The 17,455-nt window shown below is 51.5% G+C and overlaps 1 protein-coding gene across 1 annotated transcript in view; it reads right to left on the bottom strand.

The window, feature by feature from the left end:
• Positions 1-17,455, bottom strand: part of RPH3AL (rabphilin 3A like (without C2 domains)) — a 145,548-nt gene that overhangs the window by 27,778 nt on the left and 100,315 nt on the right. The window contains 1 exon segment of the mRNA XM_070562852.1: positions 291-465. Within this exon segment, the coding sequence (XP_070418953.1) occupies positions 291-465 (175 nt within the window).

The following is a 17,455-nucleotide window of genomic DNA, read 5'->3' as shown; positions in this document are numbered from 1 at the left end:
CCTCCATTGACATCACATTTCTGCAAAAGACCCGTAGTGCTGTTCACAGCATCCCTGCCCCCAACTCATCCTTGTTTATGAAATGGCCCCCAGCAGACCCTCCCTCCAAATCTTCACACAGAGCAATCACGGCGCTGAGGTCCAGGTGCGGGTGCAGGGAGGGTGGAAACACCAGTAGGAGCCGCGAGGAGAGTGTGGCAGGCACTGGCCTGGTGCTCATGGCACCGCATGGCTGGCTGACAGCCTAAACGTTAGCTATTATCCTGGGAGAAGGGGCAGAGGGGACTTACCTCTCCCTCGGGCCCACGTGTAGACACGACTGGTCTCAGTGCTTCTGGGTTCCTGCTCTGCGGGTTCCAGGGGCAAAGGCTGGAAGTGGAGGTCATCGGCCCGGCCAGAGGTCTTCAGGGGCAGGATGTACTTGGGGAGCCCTTTGTAGAACCAGGCCCCCGACCTCTTCCAGACCTGGGCGGGGGAGACATCAGCTTAGCACACAGGAATCAGAGCAGCGCTCCCCGTGCTCCCATGCAGGTCCCCCCACCCACGTCCTGTTGGAAAGTTGGAGAATGATCAGCACCATGCATGACACCCAGAAGGTGCTCAATAGATGCCACCCGTGTTCCTCCTGCCCACCCCTTCCCCTCAAGACTCTGGGGCAGCATGAGAAGAGGCTGGAGGGAAAGCGAGGCTGGGCCATGGTACAGTGTTGGAAGCTGTCTTGGACAGCTTCTCGGGACGAGAACTCTCTGCAGTAGGCACAGAGAGGACAGAATCTCAGCGAGAGCCACGGATCAGAATTCAGAGCAGCAGCGGAGATAAGGCCCCTGAACCCTTAATGCCTACTTCAAAAAACACTAAGTGCTCCGTAATCTCTTTTCTGATGAAAGAAATACACTCAGGGTATTTCGTAAGAGGATGGGAGCGTGTGAAGGAATGAGGTGACCTTCTCGGAGAAGAGGAAACCTTGGCAGTCAGTTGGACGTCCTGGGTTTGACCCCTGGGGTCTGTCACCCAGCAGCTGCGAGATCCGGACACATCACCCTTCCTGACCCTCCAACAGGCGGAACGTAGGAACAGCACGCGTCTCCTAGGGCGGCCGTGAGGGTCAGACTCAGGTGAACATCCAGTCCCACAGCCCAGTGCTGGGCACGGGGCAGCCGCTCGACAGACACGGTGCCACGATCTTCGCCGTCACCCTCCTCTGCTCATCTAACACATGCAGACAGCTTTATAACCAGTGGACCAAGTGCCCTACTCAAAAGGGAGAATTTAGAATCAGAAGGCCTGAGTCTGCCCCGATTCTCTCTAGGATGGTGCTTCCCAGTGCCCACACTTCCTCTGCACCACATTAGACCTGTGGGATGTTAACAGGGGCCAGACCAAAAAGAAAAAAAAAAAAGGTTCCCAAACAAATAGACTGGGAAGCTCTAGGTTAAACCAAGTTCCGTTACCGCAGGACTTCTCAGAGCCTTTAATAGGCCCATATGCACAGGGTTCTTGGCAGGTTCTCCTCGAGAAACTTAACCTTAGTACTGCGTCTGCATAAACTCAGCACCTAACTGTACGGCACTGGCTGCTCACTGGCTGAGCCAGGTGCGTCTGTTTCTCGAAGGAGACAGTAGAATGCCAGGCACGGGACCGCTGAGTCCGGATCATCTTCCTGGCTCGAATCACTCCCCGCTCCTCTCAGCTACCCTGTGCGGAAGGGCCTGCTTTCCTGTGGCTCCTGTGTAACACAGAGCCTGTCTGCTGGGATGAAGGCTTCAGGGTGTCCCTTTGGGAAAACCCTTTCTGATCCTCTCCCAGCCCTCCTACAATATATGTGTATTTATCTGAGTCGGTAATGCATGCACACGGTCTGAAATTCACTGAGTGCCTCCCCTATTCCCAGAGGCATCCGGTGACAAAAGTTCTCTGGGGAAGCACTGCTATTATCCCCACTTTCCTGATGGGAAAACTGAGGCTCCAACAAGTTAAGCAACTTGCCCAAGGCTGTCCACTATTCTAGTGGCCTGTGCGCCACACTGGAGGCCTCAGAGTCTCATCCCAACAGTTTACAGATGCAAAGAAGATGCTCACTAAACGGTGACTGAGCGATGAACAGATCCTCAGGGGGTCAGACATCATCGCGGGCACTATGTGTCCTGCAGACCAGATGCCTAGAGGGCAGGGAAGAGCTGTACAGGGAGAGGAAACAACCTACGCTGCAGCCACCAAGGCCACCTGTCCCTGAGAGGGGCTGCATGACTCCTGAGAACAGGCGTCCAAGCCCAAGAGGTCATGGGGGGTCGGCAAGGGGCTCACCAGGCCTGCCTCTGCTAAATGAGGGCCTGAGCATCCATCCACACTGGCTTCACCGACCTCCCTTGAGCATGCCAGCCTCCTGCCCCCCAATACGGCCTGGGCCTTGCAGGGACCAAATGAAGCAAGCTCTCGAAAGCCGTCTGTGAATAGAGGGGCCCGGGGGGCTTAGGACCCGCACCACAGTGCCTCCTCCACCCCCGCCATGGAAACTCCTTGGTCTTTTTTTTTTCCTGAGACGAGAAATACATACATAGCATGCAAAATTAGGACCATAACAAAAAAGTAAAATGGGCAAACCATAGGTCACTCATAACGTTACCACATGGAGAGAGGCCTGCTTAACACTGTGGTGTGAATTGTCTTACACCCTTTCCTGGCACATACACAATTTTGTTTTTGTTTTTTAGAAGAATAGGACTATGTAGATGCAACCTGTCTCCCCCCACTTAACTATATACTGTGGCAACTGTTCGTGTTAATAAGTAATGGTCTCCACCATCACTTTCCAATGGCTCCATAGTTTAGATTTATGAAATTTAATTAAATCAGACCCCCACTGATAGACATGAAATTCTTCCCAATTTTTCACTCTTGTGAGCAGGGACACAACCATCATTGCTGCCCACACGTCATCAGGCAGGTGGTTATCGCCTTAGGAGATATTCCGAGGGAAACCGCCGGGTCGAGGGACGTGTGTACATTTAGATGATGACGCATATTGCCAGACTTCTCTCCAGGAAGACAAGTTGAATCCCCAGTGGGGTGCTAAGCGTCTTCAGGGCGTGGACCCCGCACTACACTTCCTGGTGGGATCTGGGGTCTGGTCTGGGGACCACGTTCAGGAGCAGTTCCCATGGGGTGGTGGGTTTGGGAGGTGCTTGTCAGGTCCAGAGGTCACTAGGGTTAGGTGCCGCAGGAGGGAGGATGGGGGTCCCGCTGCCGCCCCTGGGAGACGCTGTCTGAGTGGAGAGCACACCCTCCCCCACTCACAGCCAACAGAGGCCCTGTCTGAAGGGATGTGGATGGGATAACCCTGAGGGCGACTCGGCGACATGGCCCACGCTTCACTGTCATGCGGCTTCCAGCGGGAGAGACCGAGAACCGCCACAGAGCTGCATCCGGGACTCCACAGGGCCAGGTGCATCACTGGTCCTCACTGAGTCCTCATCTCACGGCCTCCTGGCCTTTTCCTCCAGAGCTGGGACCACAGTCCCAGCCTGTGAGTGTACATGCTTCCTTTTCTTTTCTTTTTAATTAAAACATTTTTAATTGTGGTACAATACACATAACGTTACCATCTCAACCATTTCTAAGTGTACAGTTCAGGAGTGTTAGGTACATGCACGTTGTTGTGCAGCCAATCTCCAGAGCATTTTTTATCTTATAAAACGGAAACTCTGTGCCCATTAAACCACAGCTCCCCATTCCGCTCTCCCCGCCAGCGGCCGACGACCACCATTCCACTTTCTGAGAATTTGACTCAGAAAGAATCTGACTACTCCAGGTACCTCCTAGGAGTGGAATCGTGCAGTCTTTGACTTTTCGTGACTGGCTTCTTTCACTGAGCATAACATCCTCAAAGTTCATCCAAGTTGCAACATGGGTCAGAGTTTCCTTCCTTTTCAAGGCTGAATAACATTCCACTGTATGTGCACCACATTTTCTTTATGCATTCATCCCTCGACAACACTGGGGCTGCTTCCACCTTTCGGCTGGTCCTTCCATCTTTATCTGTCTCTCCCACTAGGCTCTGCCATCCGGGAAGGGGGACAGGGCTGTGTCTTCAAACTCCCAGTGCACGTCTGACACAGTAAGTGCTCAATAAACACTGGTTGAATTGGCAGCCGTGGGTAGTTTGCTGGAACGTGTCCCAATCCATAGTCTGTCGCCTTCCTGGGGAATTGGCCTGAGGGTTTCACCCAAGTTCCTGTAACTAATCAAATGGATTTGCTGTTTCAGATTAAAAGAGGGACAAAGGGGACAAAGAGGTGTGCCAGGTGTGATGGTGCAGAGCAAGCTCTAGTGAAGCTCCCTGAGGGAAACTCCAGATCACAAGGCAGCCATCCGCCCCCAGGTTCTACTGGAGCACCAGTGAGATCCACGCCCCAGCTGTCCCCGCCTCCCCTGGCACATCCCAGCCAGCAGGGCCCACGCCATCAGCCTCACTTCCTGTTGCAACTATCCGTCTCCACGCCTACCCCCGACTTAGAAAATCCTGATCAGTAAAGTGCTTTTGGAAAAAGGATAAAGAGCACAGGATGCAAAGTATTAGGCTGAAGTGCATGAAATGGATATTCAACCTTTTTTTGGTATTCAACCATTTTTGATCTATCAATCAATTTCACACAATTCATCTGGATGTTTATGTTCAGCAGCGGCAATGACCCCATGAGTCTGTCAGGTCTGCAGCATCTCCCTGAGGTCCAGTGGGCAGGTCCATAGGTGGGTCAGCCAATCCTTGTGAGTCCACTGTAACAGGGCCTGGGGGGGCTGTCTGCTTCTCTCAGTTGGTACTGTAGTCTGGTTGGAAGGCCTGATGTCACTGCAGTGGGCAGAGACCAGACCAGACCAGACCAGGCTGGCTGGTGCTCCTGGACCAGCTCGAGGGGCAGCAGTTCCTGAGTCCCTGCGGCCTGTATGGAGGCACACCCGGGCAGAGGTGCATAAAACACACTCAGTATTTTGGAAAATGCCTTCCACGTGGGAGAGCAGGAGTGGCGAGGTGAGGCAGGAGGGACCCCAGTTGGGCTGAATTCTGAGCTGCCACCCCCATGCCAACCCATGCACATCCTCAGAACTTCTCTTGCCTCGTGCCCACCCCCACCCTGCAAAACACTCAACAGTAGCTTTCAATCACGTGGTTTCTGCTCTGTGCATCCAGGCTCATCATCCACTGCCTGGCATCAACATGTGGCCCCCTCCCCAGGAACAGTGGCAGGAAGAGCCCTCAGCGGGAATTAACCCCCAGTCCACCCTGTCCAGGGCCACAGTTCGGAAAATCTTCATTTTCTGGAAAAGCCGTGCGATTCTGCAAAGCCCCCTCTGCTCCCCACGTGTGGTTTGCTGTGATAAGGCCAGCAAAGCAGCCAGCCTTGAAAATGCCATTTAATGAGAAGAGACCCGCGCAGCCACCATGGCCCTTGCAGGGGGTGGCTGGCGGCATCAGATCCTCCCCATGGCACCGCTCTGTGCTCTGCTTCCAGGTTTTCATTAGGATTTCAGCTCACGGCCAACCTGACTGCAGACACTGATGGATAGGAGCCAAGCTGTTCCCAGGGAATTTTAATTACCATGATAACAATCGCTAATCATCGGCATTTCCTAAATGGCTGTGGCTGGAGAAGGTGGTAATTGCCAGGCCCGGCTGGAAAGAAGGGCAGGCCTAGGGGACCGGCCATTGGGGATGATGGGGGAGGGGTGGCCCAAGACCTCTGTCCCTGTCCATTGCTCCGCCCTTCCATGTGTTACCACTGCCTCTCCCTGCCTCCCACGCAACTCAGGAGAGCACCTGCATGAACTCTATGGTCTCCACCCCTCACCCCATGGGTCCGAGCAAGGGTCCAGTCTGCGGCCTTTGCACGTGCTGTTCCTTCCTCCTGTGCCCTGCATCCCCATTTCCATCAGGCAGCAACACTTCCCCTAGGAAGGCTTCCATGCCACCTCGTGCAGAATCAGAGGCCACGCAGTCCTGCTGCCACAGCACTCACCCAACTAGAAAGCAGTGAGCTCTTCAAGGGCAGGGCAGTGCCTGAGCCATCCCGCGTTCCCAGGGCCCAGCAAGGAGCCTGTATGTGGCAGGAATGTTGCCAACCAACTGAACGAACAAACAAAGAAAGCAAAGCAAAGGAACCGTCCCCAGGGGACAGAACGTGGGACTCTGTCTTCAGGGAGACGGTGTTCTGTCTGCTTAACAAGCTCCAGGTTGACCCAGTCTTGAAAAGACAGGGGAAATGGCCTGCTAGAGAGAGGTGTTCTTGCTTACACTTTGGTCATTTTAAGAAAGGCCTCTTAAAGGGTCAACCCACCCTGGCAGAGAGGCAGCACAGCCCTCCCTAACTCATTACCTGCACACACGCACACACATGCATGCACACACATGCATGCACACACACACAGTGCTGGCCTCCCAAGAACTCTAACAGGCAAGCTAAACTCCACAGCATGGCCAACAAGACCCCAGAACTCTCCCTCCCCAGCCTCATCTCTCGCCTCCTCCCGCCCCCACACTCGGGGGTCAGCCAGACACAGCCACCGTCACTCTCTGACCACACCAGGCTGTCTCTTGCCTCCAGGCCTTTGTACACGCTGTTCCTTCTTCCTTCCCTGGGCTGGGCTAAGGAAATCCAACCTTTAGGAAATTACTTTTACCCAGAAGCTTCCACAGAACAACGGCAATACACACACTCTGTTAGGATTGCTTATTTACATGTCTATTTCCTGCACCAGGTTGAAAGCTCCATGACGGCAGGAGCCACCCAGGGCACCCAGCACATGCTAGTCACATACAAACATGTGTCAGCCGAGACTACTGAGCACACGTGCAAATTTCCAGGCTTTAAGTAACTCAGGTTACTTGAGAGAAGCACTGCTCTTAGAGGGCGCTATAGACTGAACTGCATCCCCTCCAAATTCATCTATTGAAGACCTAACCCCTAATGGGAAGGTATTTGGAGATGGGGCCTTCGGGAGGTAATTAGATTTAGATGAGGTCATAAGGGTGGGGCCCTCCGATGGGATTAGTGTCCTTATAAGAAGAGACACCAGAAAGCTTGCTTCTCTCTCCTCTGTGTGAGGACACAGCAGCGTGGTAGCCACCTTCAAGCCAGGAAGAGAGCCCTCACCAGGAACCAAATCTGCCGGCACCTCGATCTCGGACTTTCAGCTTCCAGAACTGTGAGATAAACTCCTGTTGCTTAGGCCTCCCGTCTACGGTATTTTGTTATGGCAGCCTGAGCTAAGACAGAGAGGAGCGGCCTGGGAGGCTGCAGCAGAATAAACATGGCCCCAAATTATTTTCTCCTTCTCCATCAAGAGGTGGAGTCTATGTCTCCGCTCCTTGCATCTGGTGTAGGCTTGAGCAGAAGTAACACAGGGCTCCTGACCAGGTCCCAAGAGACTGGCAGCTTCCTTTGTCGCTGCTTGGAACACTGCTGCCATCAGGTGAGAGCTTAGTCCAGTGTCCTGGAGGTCGAGAGGCCACACAGAGAAGTGAGCCGCCCCAGCCAACAGCCAGCACCGACCACAGAGGAGTGCGCCTTCGTGGACCCCCATCCCAGTCAAACCGTCAGATGACTGCAGCCCACAAATGACCCCAGGAGAGGCCAGCAAAAGGGCCGCCCCGCTGAGCCCAGGCCCAAACTGCAGAGTCGTGAGCAAATAAGTGATTGCCGTTTGAAGCCATTTGAGCCCCCACACCTCTGGCAGGACATTCATCCTCTGTTTAGACACTTCTAGAGAAAGAAACAGATACATTGCTAATTAATTGAGTAAAGTAGGAAAGTTTAACTCAGGGACTTAAATATACAGGCTCATTCACCAAATGAGAACAACATGCTATGAAAAAGGTACAGCTGGAGAATAAGAAAAGGCTCCTAGAAATTAAAAACACAGTGCAGAAATATAAAAATGTAAAATAAAGGATGGAAGATAAAAATGAGGAAATTTGAAATATGGAGCACAAAGATGAAGAAACAGAAAAAGGTGAAAGAAATCACGAGACAAAAATGCTCAATTCGAGGGGCTGGCCCAGTGGTGCAGTGGTTAAGTTCGCATGTTCTGCTTCTTGGTGGCCCAGGGTTCGCCAGTTCGGATGCCGGGTGCAGACATGGCACTGCTTGGCAAAAGCTATACTGTGGTAGGCGTCCCACATATAAAGTAGAGGAAGATGGGCATGGATGTTAGCTCAGGGCCAGTCTTCCTCAGCAAAAAGAGGAGTGGCAGTACTTAGCTCAGGGCTAATCTTCCTCAAAAAAAAAGCTCAATTCGAGGGGTCAAATTCCTCATGAGAAACTGCCCAGAGAGAGCAATAGAAAGAAATTCCTTGGAGCTGAAGGAGGACAAAAGTTTGAAATTAAACGCTTTTTTTAATTGAATATAAGGCAGGAAAAATGAAAAGTAAAAAAGCAGTACTCATAAAATCAAATATTATATAAAGTTACAAATTTAATCAAAGAGCTAAAAATAATAAAAGCCCAAGCCAGCCAGCTCCACACCTTTCAGAGCATGGGGTCAATTGAGAATACCTCAAACCAAAAAATCAAGGAAGCCATGGCAGGAGCCGGCACTGAATTAAAACCAGAGGGCTGCGCGTGCTGGGCTGGGCGAGGAGGGGCCGGGCAGGCCACCACTGCTCCCCAGCATGAGCTCCTCAGAACACGTGGGTTGTTTTAACCACATGCATGTGTTACTTTGATTAACATTAAAGTATAGCAGATTGGTAAGTGGATGTCGATGTTATTAAATCTCTGGGCCGCCCGGCAGGTCAACACAGGGGGAGTCAGGCCAGTCTGTGGCTGGTACCCTGAATCTGGATGTGACTTAAGAGAGAAAAGCGGGCAGCTCAGGAAAGGAGAAGAACGCGGTAATTAACATTGTTTGTAGTGGAGCAAGAGAGGAAAAGATTAGTCAAATTACGGCTGGTTTGAAAACACCAGCACGGGTTCGTAACACTGAAATTTCTGTCTCTGAAGAAAAATAAGTTTTCCCTCAGATGTCACTTACCACCTGACCTCCAGGAGCCAGAATTTTGACAATGGGAAAAACCTAGATGGTTTTTCAACAGGAACCAGGGCTTCCCAGCATAGAGGCAGCCAGAGCAGGACCCCTAGGAAAACAGGAAGGGCCACTGCTCTCAAAGACTGTTGGGCAGTCCGTGGTGACAAGCTGAGTATGAAAAGCCATGATTACAGCCAAGGGTGACGAGCTGACACTGGGCAAGGCGAGTCAACATGAGACGTGCTGATGTAACGCACACAATCATTTTTGGTATTGTTTTATGCTACAAATGCTATCCGTCGATCAAACCAGATTGAGACCATCCTACCTTAAAGGTGCCTAACAGCTGGATGCCCTGCTGCCCTACTCGAGCAGGATGGAGACTCAGAAGGTACACAGAGTGCGTGACTGTGCCATGGATGTGACTGTACGTTTGTTCAGCGTGAGGAGCGAGTGGGGCAGGAAGCAGGTCACCAGGCCTGTATCACACGTCTGCAACCACACAGAGGCAACCCGGGGAAGACCACCAGATCTGCCCTTCTAAACGCATCAGATGGCACCTCCAGCTGCCTCTGCAGTCCGGAAAATGGCTGTGATTCTGATCTCCAAAAGGTACCGTGGATCGTGAGAGCAAAAACAGAAAACAGAGAGGCATCCATTCTTCCTAAAGAATTGCTCCAAAGTATCGTCCAGTTGACCGACAGATGAATTACAATAAAAAACTCCAGAATGGGAGACTGAAAATTCACAGCGATCAATAAAATAAAGACAGAATTCAGCCTAAATAACTAATGTAAATATACCTACGGAATAAGAAAAATGTGAAAGAAACGATGCTCAAAAAAGTACATATAGGATAATCCATTAACGATAATAATCTGACCCCAAATTCCATATTGTCTCAATGAAAAGCAAGAAGTGTCTGAAAAAAAAAAAAGCCTTGGCTTCCTCATTCTTCATGGCAAGGGCAGTTAATAGACAGTTTCTAGTGTAATGTGAGCAACTAGACAAATGTTGGCTTGAATATTTAAAAAGTTAAATGTGCATATATTTACCTGTCTGCCTTAAACAACTAGCAGAATTAAAACCAGAAAAAAGGTCTCTTGTATTGAAATACTAGATTTTCTGGCAGCTTTCTTTCTTTTTCTTTCTCTTCCTTCCTTCCTTCCTTCCTCTCTCCTTCCCTTTCCTTCCTGTTTGATTTCAAGTTTTTCTTTGTTCCTGCCTTTTTCTCTTTTGGTAGGAATAGAGGTTAGAGTAGCCATCTTTCCTCAGTGTTTGCTCCCCCACCTCAGAAACATGAAGCTTACAAACAAGTTCTGAAGACGGATCAGTAGATATTAATTCACTCAAATAACATTTATCCAGCACCTCCTGTGTGTTAAGACTGAGCCAGAGAAAGAAACAATCAAATGTCCTTGCAGATGGGTGGCCCCGTGGCAGCAATCTATAAACAGCTGAGGTCCGTGTTTTCTCTACCTCATGAGAGTGTGTTCACGTTCTCGATTCTGCTCCGGGATGGCTGCCCTATATTCATCCCCTACGGCCAGGGGTGAACCCCTCAGCCTGTGGTGTACAGCAGGAGTAAGCAATCCTGAGTCCAGAAACAGCCTTGAGAAGCACCAGGGGGCTGGGCAGAGCTCGCCTCCCTCCCCAGGCATCCACTAGGTCCTGGCTCTCCACGAATCCTTCTAAAGCGCTAACTCATCATCGAGGTGTTGGGGGTGGGGGGAAACTAAGTGAGACCCTTCCAGGGGTATTTTATTTTTGTATTTGCATTTTACAAGATGACACTTAAAACCTCAGGTCTGTGTGTGTACCTGCAGAAGGGCACAAACTCCTCCTGCCTGGGGATGTCTCCTGCCCCCAGGTGTGGCTGAGGGATGGCCGGCTCCCCACACCGGGGCCAGGCCTGAGACTCGCCAGGAGATGAGCTGGAAATTAAGCCCTAGCAAAGACACAGCACACACCTGCTCCTTCTTCCAGCTCTCTGCAGGCAGCTCCTGGCTCAGCCCCAGAACCCGAGCCTTCACCAGGGCCAGAGCAAATTTCCTCTTCATTTCAAGAGGGTTTTTGAGCAACCAGGTGGGTCCAGGAGGCAGGCACTCACCCGCATAGTGGAAAGGAAAAAGACGCAGTGAGAGAAAATATTCTGAGGGTGCTGTTTTCTTGACAGATCATTTAAACACCTTGGCTGGATTATTTCAGAACCAGAGGAAATGCTTTGGCTTCCATTAACCCCTGGTGAGGGGCTCGCTGCTGCGAGGCTGCCACACAATTACCGGGGAGGAGCTTTGCCAGCTTCAGAGGGAGGTGGCACCCAACAACGGCTCTTGATGACTGCAGGGCTGTGTTCCCCTGGGTCAGGGGGAGCCTCCAGGGCAGGCCAACCTCCCACTCTGGCCTCACCCCTTCTCACGGCCTACACTCAGGGTCTGTACCCCAAGGGGCGCCCTCCCCCAGCCCTGCATCTCCCACATGACCTGCGACACGGAAAGGGCCCGACAAGCCACTGAGAAGAGGGACCCGTCTTCCTTCTCTCTCAGGTTCCACACGCCGTCTTCTCCCTTTGTCCAGAAGGGTCTTGCAGGTTCCACAAATCTATGCAGGCTGATGACACTTCCACTACTGTTCTTAATGACTTGCTTTGTCAACACTGTATGTATGCCTCCTCTTACGCTTCATTTGCATGCAGAATGAAATCCCTCTGAATCCCAAATATTTAACCGTCTTGCCTGTTCCAACACAGCTCTAAGAGAGGGCAAACGTGTTCTGGTGGTGTTTGGCTGCGAAGCCAGCCTCTGTTCCCAGATGGAGTAGGCCACACGCAGGAAATGAATAGGGCTGGAATCAGAAAATTGGACAGGCCAATTATACCCAGCCGGGTCTTTCCAGAGGAGCTTTGTGATTTTGATTCCATTCCCAGAACAACAAACATGCCTATGTTTAAACACAGTCTCAGAAACATATTCCGAAGCCAACGTGGGACAGTTCTGGGCGACCCCTCCTCGGCAGGCTTGTGGGCCTGGCTGCGTGGGGTCTCAGGCAGGGACGTTTTCCTCACTTATCGATGTGACAACTGCCTCATTTCCAACTTGTCTTTTTCCTTCTCAGGGAAAACCTATAATTCTGAGGTTCCACTGGCCTTCTCTGTCTTCCAGATTCATCGTTGCTTCCCTTAGTGTTTTCAGGTTTTTTTCCCCCCTACATTCTGGGGGATTTTAAAGGTTTTTCTTGACATCACTGATTCATGCTTTTTTGGGTCTGATTTTAGTGATCTCCTCTTACCTTTTGTGTGTGTGCCTGTGAAATCTAGCACGCATATGAAAGTGTATGAAAACACAGTACATTTCAAAGAGCCAGAGTCAAGTGAACAGCTGTGAACTCATCAAGAATTTGAACATTATCGGCCCTGGGAAGACCCTGCAGGCCCTCCCTGCCACCCAGAGGTAACCACCATCAGGAATCTTGTGTTAAGCAATCCCCTGCTTTTCTACCTTAAAAAGCCATGCATGTGTGCATTTCTAAATAAAACAAGGATTTCCTATTAGCTGTTTTTGAATCAGTGTGTATTCTTTGGTGATTTGCTTTTCTTTTGCTCATTGTGTTTTTAGCCAGCCCTGGTGGTCAAGTGGTTAAGATTCGGCACTCTCACCACTGTGGCCCGGGGTTCATTTCCCAGACAGGGAATCACACCACCCATTTGTTGGCTGTCATACTGTGGCGGCTACGTGTGGCTGTGATGCTGAAAGCTATGCCACCTGATATTTCAAATACAAGCAGGGTCACCCATGGTGGACAGGTTTCAGCAGAGCTTCCAGACTAAGACAGGCTTGGAAGAAGGACCTGCCACCCACGTCTGAAAAAAATTGGCCATGAAAACCCTACGAATAGCAGTGGACTGATGTCTGATACAGCACTGGAAGGTGAGATGATGGTGCAGAAAGACCGAGCAGGGTTCCACTCTGCTGTCCACAGGGTTGCCAGGAGTTGGAATCCACTCAATGGCACAACGACACTGTGTTTCTGATTCATCCTTTGATGAGTCTAGTGGCAGTTCTTTTTTCACTGGTGTATATTATTTCATAGCCACAATTCATCTATCTACTGTCTCAAGAAAGGACATTTGGGTTGTTTCCAGTTTTTTTGCTATAACAAAAGATGCTGCTATATGCACCCTTGGTCACGTTTCCTAGGGAGCATGTGTGAGAGTTTCTCTCAGGCATACAGCTAGGAGTGGGGCGCGAGGTCAAGTGTCATGCATAGGAGATGGTGCTCATGAGGTGCCAGGCACAACGTGGAGATGACCCAGTCGGGACTCCTACTGAACGGGCCTCCCTGATTTAGTCTGCAAACAGGGAGCATCAGGAGCTGGCCCATGAGCCTGACACGACCCTCAAGTCAATGACGAGTTGGGAAGAGGCAAAGTTCAAGGGTCAAGGGGATAACCAAGGCTGGGACCCAAAGCCAAGTTCAGATATGTCAGGTTAGGTAACGGTCAGGGTCCGGCTGGGCTGCACTTATGGGTGTGTTAGCCCTGTCCAGATGTAACGACTTACAAAGCCAGGCTAGAAGAAGCAAGGCAGGGACCTGGGAGTCCCCCAGGGAGGTGGGGATCTCTACCTGGCAAATGAGGGGAGATAGGCTGAAGGGCCCCTTCCATTCATCCGGCCTGTGGGCCATCCGGAACAGGAAGGGCTGAGGACTTATTCCTGAAGGCAGTGGCTGCTGGCTCAGGAGAAACCAGAGGAGGAAACTGGTCTAGTGGCAAGAGCCCATCAGACAGCCTAGGCTCAAACCCCAGCTCTGCAGGTCCCTGCTGTGCCACCTTGGACTTGTCACTTAAGGTCCCTGAGCTTCTCTGTGGCTGGAAAGTGGGGACACAGAGCCGCACGCCTGGCCCAGACGAGGATCCCGATAAAGGCCAGTTCTCTCTGCTTTCTTTTATCACAGAGGGATTTTCTGACACCACAGTAAGACAGTTTATTCTTGAGTTATTTCCTTGGGGTGTGTCTTTCCAGGGCTGGGCACCACCTAGGAGCTTAATAAATACTTCCTGAAGGATGGAGCCACACTCTACGCCCCAGTCTCCATCTGCCAGACCGCCGGCTGGGGGAGGGGCACAATTGTGCCAGCCAGTGTCACCTGGCATCTGAAAAACGGGCAGGAAAATCTGATTACCCAAATTTTTATTCAAATTGATGCAAGAAAATGACCAAATTCAGGTGCTTTCTCCCTAGCTTTTCGCCCACCTCCCCAGGGACACACACAGGGAAAACCAGGTTGTGGAGGCTCGGGGGGCAGGGAGGGGGGAGGTGACAAGCTGGGTTGTGGTGTCAGGACCGTGTCACACCAAACGATCACAGGGACACTGATGCTGTTCTGCACTCAGACCACAGGTTCCCAACCCCACACACTGCTGAGCACCCCAGGGTGGCTGAGTAAGTGGGGGGCACCCAATGGTGCGACAGCTAAATGCTCAGATCTGTGGGTTGTGTTCCTGGTGGGCTGCAGGCTTCATACTGGACCACATCAACTCATCTCCCTACTGCCCACGGCTACAGAGCCCCCTGGACCAATCCCTCCTGCACCTGGGACCCGGCACATGGAAGGTGGGGAGCCTCACCGGCTTGGTGCTTCTCTGTGAACCGGTGCTGGTGTGTCCCCGTCCTGGGCCGCTCCTCCCCCAGAAGGCTGCTGGCGCCCCCACTACGCCTCCTTCAGGTCTTTGCTAACATCTGACCTCAAAGAGGCCCACACTGGCCAGTCTCCCAAATTTTTTACTGTGGTAAAATATATACAACGTAAAATTTACCATTCTAACCACTTTTAGGTGTACAGTCCAGGGGTGTTAAGTACATTCACTTTGTTGTGCTACTGTCCCCACATGCACCTCCAGACCTGTTTCACTGTCCCAAATGGAAACTCTGTGCCCATTAAAGAATAACTCCCCATTCCCCCTCCCCCGGCCCCTGGCAACCACCGGTCCACTTCCCATCCTCATGAATCCGACTCTTCTAGGGACCTCACAGACGTGGAATCATACAGTATTTGTCCTTTTGCGTCTAGCTTTTCACTTAGCATAACATCTCAAGGTTCTTCCACCTTGCAGCATGTGTCAGAATTCCCTTTCTTTTTAAGGCTGAATAATATGAACAATAAGAGGTACATACTACATTTTGTTTATCCATTTCCCCAATAGTAGATGCTTGGGTTGCTTCCATCTTGAGGCTAATGTGAATAATGCCGCCATGAGCACTGACGTACCATATCTGTTTGAGTCCCTGCTTGCAATCCTTTAGGGTATATACCCAGAAGTAGAATTGCCGGATCGTTACTTTTTTGAGGTATTGCCGTCTGTTTTCCATAGTGGCTGCACTATTTTACATTCCCGCCGGCAATGTACAAGGGTTCAAATTTCTCCACATCCTCGCCAAAACTTTATTTTCTGCCTTTTACCTATTAGCCATCCTAATGGGCGTGACGTGGTGGCTGGTGTACTGTAAACACTGCAGCCTCTCTCCCCACCCCGCACCCGACACTCCTGACCCCTCTGCCTTGCTCTGCTTTCTTCTTCCCATTCAGCATCTAACATACTATACCATTTGCTTATCTATTAGTTTGGTTATGTTTACTGTCTGTTCCCTCTCGCCTCCCCAGCCCCTGCTAGAATGTAAACTCAAGGCAGAGATCTCTGGCTGTTTTGTTCATTGCTGTTTTCCAAGGACCTAAAACAGTGCCCAGCAACATGGGAAATACTCAACGACTAATACATGAATGAACAAATGAATGAATAGGAAATAGAGTTGTTAGAAGGAGTTTTGGAGGCAGACATGCCTGCCTTCAACCTCTGGCTCCATCAATTACTACCTGGTGTCTCTGGGCAAGTGACCTCCTTTCTCTAAGCCTCAGTTTCCCCATGTGTCACATGAGGACAATAATGAGAACCTCCCTGGGCTCCTGTGAGGATGGAGCCACATATCCCGGCCTGGCCCATCGTGGGTGTTCAGTTAAGGTCCGCCCCCGACGCTAGACTGGATTCTGCTGATGTGCACGGCGAGGACAATTGGCTCAGTGGACTGGACTGAAATCAGTTCCCTCCTGAACGGGGCAGCATCCAGGACAGGAAAGTTCTTTCTCCAGGGCACAGACACAGGCTCAGGTGCACCCCAAACAAGGGGCAGGGATGTAGTGGGGGTCCACTCTGCCTCCTCACAGGAGGCAGCGGGGCTGGTGGGCCCCAGGACCCTCCTCCTGCTACTTCCACATGCATGGGAGGCCAGGAGCCTGTACTGCTAGCAGGTCTGCTTGGCAGAGCTGTGGCGCGTGGGAGGTGACCAACACACTGAGGAAGTGTGACCATCCGGGTCCCCCAGGGACGCCACGACAGCAGTCTAGAGCGAGCCAGACGCAGATGGCGGGGCCCTCAGGCAGCCGCCCGCCCAAGCGGCAGCCACCCACTCCTGAGAGTGCTCACGGGCCTCCTGATGGGCCCTCCAGCCAAGCTGTTTGCAGCAAAATTCCAAACTGCAAGTAACAGCAGGACCAAGAGAGAGCCAGTGTGGGGAAGCAGATGGCAGCTTGAGCGAGCACAGGCCGCCTGCCTGGGAGGCAGGTGCCACAAGGATGCTGGGCCTGGCTGGCAAGGCTACTTCCCACCAGTGCTGGCTGGGAGCGAGGGAGCCTCTGCTTCTCCCGGACTCCTGCAGGCTTGTGCCAAGGCAGACTCTCCCTGGGGCCCCAACTGGGCCACTGGTCACCCTCCAAGCGGGATGGGTTGGGGATGATTTAAAGACTACCACCTGAAGACACTTTCCTACTTTACAAATTGCTCTTTTAGTCAATCAACAAGCAGGAGAAAGGAGCAGGAGGGGAGAATACAGACCCAGCATCAATGGGCACTGTGAGACTGCAGCCAGGGCTGTCTGTGACAAGACTTGAGGGAAATAGAGGGCCAGCCCGGCAGGAAATCGAGAGCACCCTGCTGGGAAAAGGTCCCTACGTGATCTGAAGGAGGAACCGGGCTTTCCACTTTTGCAAATGTCTCTTTCAGTCCACAAACATCTCCCGAGCACCTTTTACATGCAAAGCACTGCAGGAAACCCAGGAAGCGCTGGTGCGGCCGGCCTCCTCTGGGTTATAATCAGGATGCGGCGTGAAACTGGGAAGGCAAAGCGAAGGCTGGATGGAGAAGATGCTCTAATTGTATTAATCAGCTTTCAATTACTTGCAAATTGGTCCTCTCCCCTCCCGTTCACCCACCTCAGAGAACGCCTGCATTCTCAGCGACTTCTTACCCCAAAGGTACATTTGAGAGGCTGGAGGAATGGTTTCCAGAATCCTGGGGAATCCAGATTCCAATTAACTTTTCCACTGATTACAGTATAACTTTGAGTGAGTCACTCTGTTTTTTTAAATGAGTCCGGATTAAAGGTTA

The sequence above is a fragment of the Equus przewalskii genome, chromosome 10 (genome assembly GCF_037783145.1).
Source record: "Equus przewalskii isolate Varuska chromosome 10, EquPr2, whole genome shotgun sequence".
In the NCBI taxonomy this organism is placed as follows: domain Eukaryota; kingdom Metazoa; phylum Chordata; class Mammalia; order Perissodactyla; family Equidae; genus Equus; species Equus przewalskii.
The sequence above is the reverse complement of the archived record's forward strand: the minus strand, read 5'-3'. Positions and strand labels throughout refer to the sequence as shown.